Source organism: Fibroporia radiculosa, assembly GCF_000313525.1.
Source record: "Fibroporia radiculosa TFFH 294 genomic supercontigs, scaffold13136, whole genome shotgun sequence".
NCBI lineage: Eukaryota > Fungi > Basidiomycota > Agaricomycetes > Polyporales > Fibroporiaceae > Fibroporia > Fibroporia radiculosa.
In genome coordinates, this window is record NW_012133481.1 from 25,714 (window position 1) to 40,726 (window position 15,013).

Here is a 15,013-nt window from a genome sequence, read left to right on the forward strand (position 1 = left end):
TTACTTACTTCAGGAACGGAAGCGAAATCGGTCTCAATGCCGAACACTGCGTTGAAGGCGTCAGCTTGTGCACCCGTAAGGGCAGTTACGTTAGCTGCAGCAGACGCGGCCGTGGCGCACGTCGACTTGGCCAGCGCATTCGCTCCGCAAGTATTGGTGAGGGCGAGACAGATGAAGGAGGTGATGACAGCGATGTTGTCTGCGGAACCTAATCACTATGTAAGATTCTCAGCAGAACGCTTGTGATTGTCTAGTTACCGTGATTGTAAGATGTCTGATTCACGGGTTGGAACGCGGTTTCTGTCCTGCCGCCGAAGCCAGTGCCAAACTCGATCTCGGGCACGGAGCACGAGCCGAAGTCGCCTATGACGGATGAAGAGAGTGTTGAGGTCGCAGCGGTAGCCGAGGCAGTCGTAGTGGCAGCCACCTAAAATTCAGTTAAATGGGAGTATGTCGGGACCGAGAGCGATCGACCTACCGTGCTCGTGGGAGCCGTGTCACTGACGGTTACCGTGACGACCTAATGGGCCGATGAGGAACTGAGTATTTGTAGATCAGTGTCTGAATGGACTACTTACAGCACAAGTCGCAGTATTAACCTCCGCGGCGCGAGCGTAGTGTGGAGGGACAACAACGGGACGAGCCAAAACCTGCTTGGAGAATGCAAAGGCAGAAAGTACGTGCAGGACAAACGATTTGGAAAGCATCTTGAGTTCGGGAAGAATTCAAAGGAAAGTGGTCGCTGGCCTGCGCTGACTGTAACGGAATGAAGGCGACACTAGGTCCAACAGAACGGCCGTTCAACGACACCAGACAGAGAAGGAGAGCAAATGAAAAGAAAGACCGCAGAATGAGAGCACATACCCAGTCCATCGTGCCTTTATTCTCTCGGGGAGGCAACGGTTTCCATGATCATGAGCGGGCCGGGCCAGGAACGCGTCTTCTGTGTCGAATTCTGTAGGTACATAAGTCTTCTTGCGAAGAGCTGGTAGCCATGACACTGACTTACCGCAGGATATGAATCATGACGAACTGATGACTTGACCTTTTGCCGGCCAGATTTTGAGTTGTCTTTTCGAAAACTTTGCTCAACGCGACGCGCCCATCAGACGCGGTCACGTTTCCGATTACCCAGCTGGATGATGCACACCATGGGAATGCCCATTTTGTTCCGTCACTGGCAAGTGAGGTCTAGAGCCTTCCCGAGAAGTTATTCTTGCGGAAGACAATTGTTAAAGAAGTATGCTGATGCCTAAGTGACTAGGCTTATGACATAGAACTTAGTGCATAATGATCAAATTCGAATTTGTGTACGTTGGTAGTTGTAAGCCAAATCCCTGTTCGTTCGTCAACAGAAATGAACACCTACAAGCTTCATCACAAAATTGGTCCAGCGAGCACACAGACAATGTGCCAAACTCGGAAGATGGAATGTCCAAAATGTATCCGAGCCATTAAGGTGACCGAGTCGTCGATGCTCTCCCGGAATTAGCGACCAATGGCTTAGAACATTTGAGTCCTATTTGCCTACATGCCACCTATTTCAAAAAGTCAGAGTTGGGCATACCACTACTAGAATTCATTACCACAGATGTACAATGACTGTCGAGATATTGAGAGATGAGCAGAATTGTGCCAACGTATACTGAATTCTACAGAATTCCAAGGTCGTGAGGTGAAAGGATACTTGATCTACACAACGCAGATGAGGCTACAAGAGCTGACTTAGTCTTCGCACTCATGCTCATCTTCGCGTTCGCTAGCTGCAATCTAAGACAAAGTGAAAGCTCAATTAGTATCCAAGAAATTCAGGACAGGTTATCGATCGTGTTGTTTATTGGCTGCAGTCAGTTCTTGAAATGAATTAAGGTATCAAGAGAGGTGTAGCATATTCATTCAGATCGCAGTATTCATAACTCAGCGGAAATTCGACAGCGGTTCTTACACCAAGATGTTCTGAGTTCAGGACGTGCTGAGTCCGTAGCTGTATAAGCGCCAGGCCTACCTGGCACCCTCAAATGTCAGTTCTCCCCCGCGTTGAACTCTAAGCTCGAGTCCGTTGTACAATTTTCGTGTCGTCATCTGTACAGATGCATCGAGCTTGAAGGCAGCTAAGCAACGAACCGAGACACGTTGAGTGCTCGCTTAAAGCCAGCTACAGCGACGAGGCTCCTGATCGAGAACGGGAGAGAAACTGTTATGTAGAGCGCGCGCGAGTTTCTCTCTCGCATAAGCTTGTTGAACCGGCGCTTACCATAGTCCCGATTGGAATTTTGCTCGATCCTAGCGTGTTCGAATCTTCAAACATCGCATCGGACTATAACAATTCTCACCGATTTCTTCTCTCTGTACTTTATGTTGGATAACGAATCGCTCAAATTCTACTTCCTGGCAATCAATCTGGCGCCGTGATCTGCTAGTACAGTCCGACGGCTCGACGCTGGTTGTTTTGCGGTCTCCTTCTGTCCGCAAGCGTTGCAACGGGACTTCAGACAGAGACGACGTACAGATGATATTCCAGCATCTGCACATATACACGTCTTGTAGAGTACCATTCCGGGACCGCCGGGCGAAGGACCGACACTGCCGCCATGGCGTCTCTCACTGCCTCATGCCCACAAACCACATAGGTATCTGGGGCACTGCGCTTCGTTTCTGCTTATAATCCGGGGAATCACTGCTCCTCAGAGTCGCTCCACGACTGCCCTGATTTCTCACCCACCTCTACTTTTGAGCCAATGACCTCCATCAACAGTCCTGATGTCGTCTACGCGACGCAGCTGTTTCGATGTGGCGAGGGCTTTCCCCTATGGTCTCCGGAGCCCACTAAACACGGTGAGGTACTTCTAGGAGACGTGGGCTATGTGCGCCACGGCGGATTCTATCGACTGTTCAACGCGATGAGCAAAGCGGGCGATCTGGTGAACAAAGAGTTCGGCGTGCCGAACAAGGAGTCCTATCAGCCGTTCCAAAAATCTGAGTACGGACTCAACAAGCAGGAGGCTGCGATACCCGCAGGGCCGATCTGTTCAAACAGCTTGCGCAAGACAAAGGTCGGGGGAGATGTTGAAGCGTACGTATCCGATCTCTCTATTGCTCGTCGATCGCCTCACTGCACACTCCGCCAGACACGCAGTCGAAGTCGGATTCCACTTTGAATGTTCGGAAGACCAGGGGGCCTGTCTAATCGTGAAGGATCCCGCCACCCGCGAGGAGCTGCACCCCAGCCGCAGGATGGCGAACTACATGAGCAGAAACCTCCAGAGCTGGCACGACTTTGCGACCTCAGAAACGGTCGATGTCGATATCGCCCTGGAGGACATCATGTTTGTCCGTGGCTGGGTAAAGACGACGCAGTGGGCGGTGGCGGCGATCACGCACGAAGGCCGCGCTGCGAAGCTCTCGATCGACGGCAACTTTGCAGGTATAGCGGGTGCGGGGATCTCAGTAGAGATGGCGCGTGCGACGTCTAGGCATTACGCCTTCCGCTCCGGTCCTCCTGAGGCTCAGCGCCAACAGATCTCGCAGTCCGGTTCGCCGTTTGGCAAGCCCAAGTCCAACAAGTCGAAGAAGAAGCAGCAACAGCAACAGTTGCAGCAAACTCATGAGGAAAGCTCGTCTGCTCCTACTCCTGTCCTCGAGATGAATCAATGTGTGTTCTTGCACTACTACAAAATGAAGAGACGATTCTTGGGAATCAAGAAAATGGAGGCAGCCGCAGAGCCTCAGAACCTAGATCCGTCAGACGATGATGATTATAGCGTCGAGGAAGTGCCCGCGCCACCAACGGTACGTATTCCACACGTTAGCGGGAGTTAACTTTTATTGAATGTCCTTAGCCGTATGATCCTGTGGAGTTTGTGCTAGATTATATCCTCGAGGTGCGATCGAGGATTTGCCATGCAATTCATTTCCTTACGCTACTGCAATAGAACTCCAGTTCAGATTGCGCCATTGCGAACGACCGCGATATCCACAAACTATGCGAAGTGCGCCTCACCTCCACTTGGATATCCATGCACACGCTTATAGTCCTGTAGATACATAAAGAAGATTTCCCAGAAGACATTCGATCTTTCTTGCAACATCTCAAACCAAACATAGAGGTAAACGAGGATGGCCGTAAGTATCGAATCCTGTGTTCGAGCAACTTGCTTATTCGTCCGTCAGTTGGCATGTTGTCTTTCGAAGACATTCCCATAGACGAAGGACAGAATGCACATGAAGAGGAAGCTCATGAAGCTACCGGCGAGATACCCGAGTCCCCTACACCTCCCAATGGCGATGACGATACAATTCCGCCAGACAATGCCGATGCCGAGGAGCCAAAAAAGGAATCGTTTCAATACCGCACTGCACCTGGCTCAGTCTTGCCCAGCGCGGGAGGGGCAGAGCGTGGGGGCGTCTCTGCTCTCGCGTTCTCGCCTGACGGACGGTACGTCGCGGGGGGGTTCGAGAACTTCTCGGTCGCCATCTGGGAGGTCGCGAGCGGGCGGCTCCTGCACGACCTGCGGGAGCACACGAACAGCGTGTGCTCGCTCGCGTTCTCGCCTGACGGGAGCGAGCTCGTCTCCGGCTCGTGGGACAAGATGATGATAGTGTGGGACGTCGCATCGGGGCACCGGCTGCGCACGCTCGAGGGACACGCGGGCTTCGTGGACGCGGTCGCGTACGCGCCGAGCGGGCAGCTTATCGCGTCAGGCTCGGTCGACTTTACCGTGCGCCTGTGGGACGCACCGACGGGCACGCAGAAGCACAGCACGAACGCGCACCAGACGATGGTGATGCTCGTGCGGTTCTCACCCGACGGCGAACGGCTGGTGTCGGCGAGCGCGGATTGTCTGGTACGGGTGTGGTGCGGGAAGACGGGCGCGCCACTCGCTGAGCTGATGGGGCACGAGGGTGTTGTGTACTCGATGGCGTTCGCGCCCGATGGGCGGCGCATGGCGACAGGCTCGGACGATGGGAGCTGCAGGATCTGGAATATGCAGACGGGTGATGAGCTTGTTACGCTGCGCGAGCACACGGGCTCTGTCTGGGCAGTCGCGTTCTCGCCTGACGGGAAGCAGGTGATGTCGGTGGCGAGTGACCGGGTCGTAAAGGTGTGCGACTCGTACACCGCGGAGACGATCGCGACGATCGATGGAGGGGAAGGCCTCGCGAACTCTGCGGCGTTCTCGCCAAACAGCGAGCTTGTGTGTGCGGGTGCGGACGACCATTCGGTGCGAGTGTGGAATACGAAGACGGGGGAGCGCCTGGCGTCGTTCGATGGGCATACCGACAACATCAGTCACCTGCTGTTCTCACCGACTGGTAAACACATTGTGTCTGCGTCCGATGACAGTACTGTGCGGCTGTGGTCCTTGCCTACGATGTCATTGGGGGAGGCTTTGACATGAGAATGAGTTCTAGAGAGACTCGCGCAGAAGGATAAGATGGCCGTTCAATACGGGGATTCATGAATGCGCTGTATGGAAATTCGCTTCACCTACATCTATATATCAATACCCTACACTGTAACTTTAGTGCATACTGATATTGATCCTGTCATATCTTGTATACCTCCTAACCTCCCCGGCTTGTATTTTCAGCAACAACTTTGACAATATTACTATGATATAATAAATACCTACGGACGGTGGAAAATCAGATTGAGAAAGCGAGCAGTTGGTAAACACCAGTAACACCGATTTGGCCGTCAATCAAGTTCAGCCTGAGCGCTGTGGAAACTTGGGAAAGGCTTAACTTGACCTGGATGCTTGCTCGTATCCAATGAACGCATTGCATATATGCGTAGAAAATAAGATTGCAACGACAAAAGACATAAGTAGCATTGACTTACTGTACCTCAGCGACGCTCGTCACGCCCCACCAACTCGGGCCGTGTCCTCAATGCTCTGTTTCGATTGCGAGTGCTACTGTAGTACGTACGCTATGACGTCTTTACTGTCTACATAAGGTTCGGCCCTCGTGAACATTGATGGGAATTAGAATTGAAAAAAAGGTAGCATTGGATGTCAACCTATATGCAGTCTAAACACAGTCTTGATTCAAGTTGATTGAAACCAAACCACATAATCTGCTAAAATTCGGGGCAGAGCTTTGTTGCCCCACGCTGGAGGAACGTTGACCGGTTGAGAAGTAGGAGAATACCGGACCAAGGGAGCTCGGAGCATGGAATTATGAGGCTAACACTGATGAAAAAATTCCGACACGGGGAATCGAACCCCGGGCTATCGCGTGAGAGGCGATAATGTTAGCCACTACACCATATCGGATTGAAATAAATTGCCCTTCGTAGTGTGGTTACAGCGTTGCGCTTACAATTGCCCCGGTGCTGAGTGCGCGACCTTCAAATGGGGTGAGAGGCGTTCCTCGTGTATCAGAAGACGGTTTTCCACACGCTCAAATATGAGAGCCAAGTTGCGACCTTAATGGACGGAATATGAAGCTGCAGATGGCTGTCCTGCTCGTGTGAGGAAATTTTGGAGGCGGTGTAGCGGCCAACGATCGAGGCGTGCAGCAGCCTTCACAAGCTTTCGTGCACGCACGCACCCAACAAGACTGTCCACCCTAAAAACCCATGTGAGACGAAGATGAGAAGCAGCGCGGTGGGGGGTGGAGGGGGAGGGCTGAGGTAGGGAAGAACAGGACGTATCGAGTGCCGAGAACGGAGGGGAGTACAAATCAAATGGCCTACCATACGCAACTATGCTGCCGTACCGCCTGCCGCACAGCTATTGCCGACATTTCCGTCCATGCCTGCTGAAACGCTGCAAGCTTGCGGTGTGACACTTACGAGACGGGGAGAGGTACACGCTCTTCCTCTTCGCCAGGCGGTGCCACGAATGGACGTGAGGAGTCTCGCGCGGGGGGATCATGGGGATAGCCGAGTGCTCGTAAATGTAATGTATGAGCGCCGGGGAGCTGGGTGGTATGCAATCGTGAAGGGTCGGCGGGGCGTGTCTGTAAGTTTCTGCCGGCTAGACTGGCAGAGTTCCCATGTCCGCGCGTAGTGCTCGCGGTAGGCCACCAAAATATACTGCAACAGCAGCGGCTCCTTCGGCGTCCGACCTATGGGCGGTTTCTGAGCTCTAGTGCTACACAGAAACGAAGTGACAGATTGTAGCGGCAAGGTCAAGCCTCGTGCTCGACTGCTGTGACGGTAGAGTGCATGAGCACCCGTGCCACCTGCACGACGACAGAAAGACGAGATGACAGAGCAGCAGATGGCAAAGGAGCACCGTAGAAACTCATGCCCCCAAGAGTTAACTGGCAAAGAAGAGATTGTTTGACTATAGATGACGGGGGATAGAAGACGGAGGAGCAGAAGGTGAGCGGATGTTGTTTGTGTGGTGGGAATCGTCCGTGCAATTGCCGTGGATGTAGAGCAGTGCTAGCCGCATGAGCGAGCCCAGAAGAAGTTGCGGTGTGAAGACTAGACACAGTACGCAGCCCCTGTCGCTCAAATACGTCCATCAGTGAGGAAGAGAGACGTAAATCTACATGTATCACGAGCGGAGAGTGCAAGCCGTGGTGGGGAACTCAAATTTCTAGGTGGGCGATTATCGTACCAGAATGGTGATATTTTCCGTGTGCCCGTCTTCCCGATCGCGGAATCGTTGTACGAGCGGACTAGTCCGATGGTGCCTATGTGTCGTAGTCGTAACACTGACTAGGAAGACGGCTAAAGCCCACAGTTACTCACCGCTGTGAGGGGCGAGTGAAACGCGCGTGACCAATTTGGTCAATCTGATTGGCATGTTGCGCCGTTATGTACTGTGTGATTGTACCACTGTACTAGTGTCGCACTCTGGAGGAATGACGCATAACTAGTATCATGGATGAGATAGTGTTCGGCTAGCCGTGAGGAAATGGGCTCAGCGCTTTGACGAATTGGTAGGAGTGGCTCTGAACGAAGACAGGTCTCAGGCACGCTAATGCCGCAGGGGGTAATGGAGGGGAATCCGAACCTTCATTGAAGAATTCATTGCTGAGCTAGTAATAACAAATATGAGAGAAGCGTGTATAGTACATATCGCGCCAGCACGCCGCCCATGTCGGAGAGCGCGCTGCACAGCGTTTAGCATTTTGACAGCAATTGTGACCCGCTACCTCGGGAATTGGAATATAGATACATGGAAGACGCGCCGGGATCGGGTTGAAGAGTTAGGGCGGCCAAAGCCCTCGAGAGGAGGATACTGCCGGTCCGGACCAAGGAGATCAGGAAAACTTGAAGAGAAGAGAAACCGGGCTTCAGTGGTATCTGTCCATCACCGCGTGTACATCGTGCGCAAAGAAGGCCAGGAGTCTGTTGGCGGGAAGGACAGCGGGCGATAGCCTGAGAGTGCACACAAGCGATCAGTGTTCGTCGATGTGGTGGGTGTGAACGTCGTATACAAAGGGACAATACCGTGGCGGACAGTAGCGACACAGCGCCAGCGTCCGGGGCGACGGGAAGAGGATGAGAAATTGGGACGGAGGAAGAGCTGAAGCGAAGCTGCGGTCTGGGAGAACATATGGCGCAACTGTCAGTGGCAGTCCAACAAGCAGCTCTGTGGAGTGCTCGAACACGCGAGGCGGCGGCTGATACGCACATCAACCCGGCATCAGCCACAACGGCCCCCATAGGGGGCGGCCTGCGGTGAGCGAGTGGTGGACGACAGCGCGGTATGCGTCGGCACGTTTGAGCGGAGATCATCAGCGGCGGCCCCAGGGCGGACACCGGCGTCGGGGACAGCGTCGGCGCCGGAGGCGGGATGCGAAAAGCGGGCGGGATGGACCGTGGACCGCCTCATTACGTAATAATAGTCGATTCCTGGCATCGGCGGGACCTCCGGCTCGTTCCATTTTAGTGCGATTCATGTGTCCCCTCCTCGCCTAATCCTGTCCTATCTCTCACCTCCTCCCTCTTTCCGCTCTTCTCATCGTCTTACACCTTCTCGTCGACGCTGTCAACAGCTCCGAGGCTCGTTCTTGACACCCCCTCGCTGGTACGCATCTCGTCTGCGACGGCCAAATTCATTCCTGCGTCGCGCCCATGGCTTCACAAAACCTGGTGCGTGCTCACGCCAGCCCTCTTCTCCTTTGTTTTCCTCATCCCGCTTCGACATCCAGATTCGGAGAAAGCTGGTCATTGTCGGCGATGGCACGTCTCTTTTACCCTCTCATACCCCCGTTTTCGCTAACTTTACGCGTACTGCCCATCCCTGGCTCTTCTCTCCCCGCCGCTCCGTCGCTCATCGTCAATTGCTCTGCTATGGGTCTCGGCTCGTTGTATCTGACGCCTTTGTTACACATGCGACTGCAATGGAACCTGGTGAACCCTCTTGATGTATGTTGCGGCGTCGCTACTTGTAGGTGCATGCGGCAAGACGTCATTGCTGTGTTCGTTCGCACTCGGCGAGTTTCCCAAGGAATATGTGAGTCTTTGTATTCTATTTTAATCCAGCTTCTTCTTTACCGTTCCCTTACTACGATGTTTTTCGCTTTCGGCTCGTTTCTCAATCTCGTCATCTCAATTTTCCTTACGAATATGCTCACGCCACCTCTTTCTTGCAGCAACCAAGTAAGTTCAGGGTGATTCTACTTTCACTTTCCTGACAACACTCTGCGCGCAGCAATCTTCGAAAACTATGTCGCTGAGATTAGGTTAGACGGCAAGCCCGTACAGCTCGCGCTGTGGGATACTGCGTGCGTCCACGCCTCATTTTCCTTTCTTCTTTCATCTTGCTTACCGTATATCTAGCGGTCAAGAAGAATACGAGGTACGCGCTTCTGTCTGCCCTTTTCCGCGTGAGATCTGACCCTGGAACCTGCCTTACCCTATTTTTGATGACTCGCTTTCGCAATCGTCACCATTACCTTTGCTCCCGACTCGTTCTCGACCCCGCTTACCCGGCTGATTACGCGGAACGTGGCGACGTTGCGTCATTTTCTGCTCCTCGACTCCCGCTTGCACATGATGCGTGGTCTCGTTCTGCGGTTCTGATTTCGGCACGCTTGTGTTTCTCCCGGCGCAACCTCGGCTCGCTCGTCTCGTTGTTGTGTGTTCCCCCATGTCGCTTTGTCGTCGTGCCTCTGCTACCGCCTACGGATGCGATGCGACATTTTGGAACGGGGATTCTCTTCTGACAGCGCTTGCGACCAATGTCCTACTCCAAATCACATGTTATTCTCATCGCATTTGCTATTGACACTCCTGACTCTCTGGACAATGTTACCGTCAAGGCATGTCGCTGTCCCGTCGTTTGCGTTGTCGCTCGCCAAGACTGACAGTACTGCTTTTCTTTTTTTTTCACCCGCGTGTTCCCGGATGCGCATAGTGGATAGAAGAAGTCCGCTCGATCTGTGGCCCCACCATCCCTGTGATCCTCGTTGGATGCAAATCAGATCTTCGACCGCCGGAAGGTACGTTCGTGTCCACCCCGCTCAAGGCCGTAGATACTGATGACGATCCATCTTACTCCTTTCCGATCGATGCGTTCTCCATCGCCTCTCCACTCAGGCTCGCCCTCTTCGCAGAATTACGTCTCCCGTGCTGAAGCGGAACGTGTCGCGCAAGCTATCGGTGCACGCGGATACAAGGAGTGCAGTGCATTGAAAATCGAGGGTGTTGACGACGTCTTTGAGGCTGCGACCCGCGCGAGTATGCTCATGCGCGAGGGCGTGCCCACACACGTCCCGACGCACGAGCGGAAGGGCAGCCGCAGTGGGAGCCGCGACTGGGAGGGCAACAAGTGCTGTGTGATCTGCTGAGCCCAGACTTGCGACCAGCTGTAGCTGTGGAGATGGATCTGCGCGTGGATGCTGTGCTTCGCGTGTGGTGGTGGTCGATCCGTGTGTAGCCCGCTGGACGGATGTCGCCGCTCGCTGCGCACCTTTGACCGTCAGTCGTTTCGAACTCGCATTTTCGCTGATAGTGTGCGTAACTGACTAGTACTGACTCGCTGCAGGCCTTGGTTGCTGCCTGACTGTCCTTTACATTGCGCCATGTATGTATATCGCGCCTGCGCTGCGCTTGCTTATTGTCATAACCCCCATCGTCATGACCGTTACTATCACCATCGTCGTCTATCATATCGTACCCTACCGTATCGTCTCGGACTGGACACTGCCTGCCCTATATAGCTCGCTGCTACCTACGTACGCCCGCCCGTCATGTGCCGTCCGTAACGACGTCTACGTTCTCTGTCTTTTTCTCTCACACCTCGTTCTGTGTTTTCTTGTTTTGCATGTTTAGTGAGAGCAGTACTACTGATTCTACGATCGTTTGTTCGACACGAGATTCGCGATCAGTTCCTGCATACGCAATTTTGGCCTCCTGTCGCATGCGGAGAGTTTCGAATCAGCCCTTTGCGGATACATTTAAACTAATTTCCCCTCTTGTTCTTGCGGTGAAAACAAGCGCCGCGGGTGACTGACGACATCTTAAGTGGCTTAGGACTAGAAGAGGGGTGTACACGTTGCGCCAAACCGATCAGATGTTAGGGGAGTTCAACCCATCAAGCTGTTGGAAGACTGAGTCGGGAGATTCAGCCTGAGTGCAAAATCAGACATCACGCGCCCGGGGGACGTTCTGGGCACAATGTGACCGTGCTGAGTCTGCATGATAGGCAGGCTCGACTTCAGTGCAACCCCTTTCAGCCCCGAGAACAGCCTCGGTCTGCAGAATGCGGCCAAGATACAGAATTGGCGTCGGCTCTAGCTGGACCAGTGCGTTCTGGAAACTTCAGAAATGAAAGACAGCGGTCTCATAATGAACGGAATTGAACACAGCGTCCATCTATTAAGCTTGGAATTTGAATTTTGATCCATTTACAAGGAGATAGAGACATCAAACTTACCACATCCGTCCATCTGTATGTGCACATAGACTTCGAACGCGTTCGAGATGAAACAGATACACGAGGACGCTTACCGCGGCCTTCATTTCATGTAAACTCCCGCAGCTTACGTCCAATTTGGAAGTGCTCGAGTTTGTTAGCTTCTTCAACAGGAATGGGGCAACCCAGACTGACGAACCGTGTAGCTTGACCAATATAAGAAGTTGATAGTCGCACTGCCGGTGACTAATGCAACCACTCACCGCGGTCTTCCCTATGCGACGTACATCGTCCATCTTCTAATCCAAACCACATGTCACATGGGCACAGCCCTGTGCGGTCGTCCAGACATGTGGTGTACCAGTGCCAAGATGGACGGAGACAGTGAGGTCGCGATGAAAAGAATCGATGTGACAGACCGGTATAGAAGCGATCAATGCATTCAGCTTTGATGACCCATCGTCTCATCGATGAGCCAAACGTGGTCATTGGGCGAGGCCTCCCCACGCCACCTATCGAATGAGAGTATCTGAGTGCTTGAACTGAATGTTCAATGATCTGGGAACAAGGCGCCGGGACCACATCGAGCAGTACTCCTCTCGACACGCAACATGAACGTGTGCAGGGTCTAGCTCCCCTTGCAAGGACCCTGGGTGATGATGGTCGCTGCTGTCCAAGCATTGATGAGATATCAAAGGTGTCCGTGCCACCGTCCCCCGCTTCCGATTTGAAGACGATGATCGGTTTCCATGTGATCCTGGTCGTCGATGCGTTGCAGTTCGGGAACCTGAACGTAATACGCCAGTAAATATCAGTCCCGCACAATGCCCCTTGCACGAGAGGGATGGTTCCCTGCTTCTTCAGCGAGTCCGGAGCGTGTGTGCCGCGTGGACCAGGCGTGGATTAAACCGGGAAGACCTAGTGACTTGCAGAGGACCAACGCAATTGAAACTGCTGCAGGCAATTGGTCAGAAGAGAGCTTTAATAAAACCGAGTCGTACCATACTCATTGCCCTTACGTTCGTACGTGAGCGCAGGAAGTAGTGTCAGATGGTGAGATTTCTAGAAACCAAGGCGGATGAATAATATGGAACGAAATGGCGCAATTGCTATACCTGCACCTGTGAAGATGTGCGCTGCTGCGTCGCACATTTGAGACAGGTAGAACCTTCAGTAGGGCTTCCACAAATTACAACTGGTCTCGAGCGGTTCACTTGCATGTTGTTCCGAGTAAGCATCGAGTTTGAAGATTTTGGATACAGTGAGGTCGCCTTTATGTTCTGATGCGCCACCAGTATAGTGGTGTTCGCGCCAAGTAAAGACATAGATATCCGAATTCAGGGATATAAAAATGCATCCGTGTGTTTGAGGTGTCGATGGGTGTGATCAAAGTAACGAAGCGCTTCACAGGGTAACTTACTTGTGGGAAAACGCGTGACGTCACGCGTTCGACGCGTCGCGACCAAGTATGACTCAGACGATATACCTGGCAATGGAGGCGAGTCCAGCTGTTTTCTTTCCCTTTGAAACGCAATTCACCTCAGGGAAGATATAGATTACTGAGAAGAAAGACTTTTTGGAGTGGTACTACACGAGGTTCAGTACACGAGATACAATACGGTCCTGTCCGAGATAGATGTGCACGTATGTCGCTTTGCCTTCCTTTCAGTGGCATTGTCCTACAGATGGTCGTTCTGTAGATTACCATCGAGATTTCTCAGCAAGCTTTCTACTCTGGCCGAGTCGTTGAGACGTACAGTAGACTGATCTCCTTCACTTCATCATGGCAACGCCCTCCTCTTGGACTGATATTTGGCGATTTTGGAAAGCACATTTCTCCAATCCTTATAGCGGCGTTTTGAACAACAGGTTAGCATACTATCGCTATCTAGAAGAGGAAATGTTCTGAAGAGAAACAGCGCCATCTCAGTTTGGTCTGTAATTCTTCGGTTCTTGCCTGTCAGTCGCCTGAAGCTGATATTCTGCAGCTTATTCGAGTTCATGGTCGTCCCATCCGCGAGGAGGGGCGATGAAAGCTCCATTCTAAATGCGCTCATGTGCAGCGATTCGAGATCGGGACAAAGTTGGGCGAAATATTGCAGGGAAGAGATGGTGGGTAGCGTGGGTCCACTGTTGTAATCAAGAGTAAGAGTCGTCATCCCCGGCCACGCGCTTGCCATGTCTCGAATATCGCGGTCGGTAACGGAGAACAGTGCCTTTGGGTGCGAAATTGTGAAACGCAAATCGCGTAGGCCATACATAGCAAAGAGAGGGCGAATAATGGCGAGAAGATCACACCGTACTGGCACTCGGTCAATATTTCCAAGGCTGGGATGTGTTCGGACGTGGATGTGTAACATTTGGATACTATCCGAGCATGCGTTTTGCAGTATCGAAAGCCATTCGTGATGCATTTCGGCTCGTAGGACAGCCCGTGTTGCGACAGCCTCCCACAGAGAGAGACGTTCGATCTTAGGGAAAGAAACATGTGTGAAGAACGTCGTGAGTGCTTTGATATCTCCAGACGTGGAAAATTCAGACAAGAAGGGATAAGAGAAAGGGGATAGCTGCTCATCGCCTTCCACAGTGAGGTGCATGACTCTGAGAACAACTAGATGTTCAAGCGTGCTGAGCGCGCGTAGGATGAGTGATCTAATCGAGACGGAGTGCGCGAGGTGTATGCGGCATAAGTTGTGGTGGGCCACGAACGATACAGAAGCCTGTGGAGGCCATGTTTGGAATGTCTTGAACGGTCGCAAAGTGTATGCCACCAAAGATGGCGCTTGAGATTGGAGGCTCTGCAACAACCCCGCTAAAGTAGACTCTATCCTACGTATGTATTCATGCGAAAACCTATACCCACCAATGAGCCACAGTCGGAGAGTACGAAGCGTTGAGGGTATGAAGAGAAGGAGGACAGAGAAGGAGGGTTTTAGATTGAGCTTTTGATCCCAGACAAGGTCTTGAAGAGAAGGCAGCAGAGGGCGTTTTCCTTGATTCTTGTGCAAGGTGAGGAGACTTGGTGTCCAAATCCTTGCGTCTATGGACCTGACGACAGCGGTACGAATTACGCGCATAATAATGGAACCGTGCCCAGTTTTCTGACGATATGGGACCATTGATTTGCTAGAATCGCTGAAACTATCAGCATGAATGTGAGGGAGGGAGGGGGGGGGGGTTACTGCGCC

The 15,013-nt window shown here is 52.6% G+C and overlaps 4 protein-coding genes across 4 annotated transcripts; 2 read left to right on the plus strand and 2 right to left on the minus strand.

The window, feature by feature from the left end:
• Positions 1-4: 4 nt before the first annotated feature.
• On the minus strand, positions 5-707 carry FIBRA_07483 (uncharacterized protein; the record flags this gene model as incomplete). The annotated part of the gene is made up of 5 exons (XM_012329164.1): positions 5-46; positions 90-208; positions 259-427; positions 479-520; positions 579-707. The coding sequence occupies 5 exons, from the start codon at positions 705-707 to the stop codon at positions 5-7; spliced, it is 501 nt and encodes a 166-aa protein (XP_012184554.1).
• A 2,031-nt stretch (positions 708-2,738) lies between these two features.
• FIBRA_07484 (uncharacterized protein) lies at positions 2,739-5,399 on the plus strand (the record flags this gene model as incomplete). The annotated part of the gene is made up of 6 exons (XM_012329165.1): positions 2,739-3,073; positions 3,129-3,789; positions 3,840-3,881; positions 3,933-3,989; positions 4,041-4,122; positions 4,171-5,399. The coding sequence occupies 6 exons, from the start codon at positions 2,739-2,741 to the stop codon at positions 5,397-5,399; spliced, it is 2,406 nt and encodes an 801-aa protein (XP_012184555.1).
• Positions 5,400-9,145: 3,746 nt separating this feature from the next.
• Positions 9,146-10,758, plus strand: FIBRA_07485 (uncharacterized protein; the record flags this gene model as incomplete). Its single annotated transcript, XM_012329166.1, has 5 exons — positions 9,146-9,334; positions 9,562-9,568; positions 9,621-9,693; positions 9,749-9,767; positions 10,525-10,758. 5 exons carry the CDS (start codon positions 9,146-9,148, stop codon positions 10,756-10,758), a joined length of 522 nt encoding a protein of 173 aa, XP_012184556.1.
• A 2,840-nt stretch (positions 10,759-13,598) lies between these two features.
• FIBRA_07486 (uncharacterized protein) lies at positions 13,599-14,944 on the minus strand (the record flags this gene model as incomplete). The annotated part of the gene is made up of 2 exons (XM_012329167.1): positions 13,599-13,669; positions 13,705-14,944. 2 exons carry the CDS (start codon positions 14,942-14,944, stop codon positions 13,599-13,601), a joined length of 1,311 nt encoding a protein of 436 aa, XP_012184557.1.
• Positions 14,945-15,013: the final 69 nt, after the last annotated feature.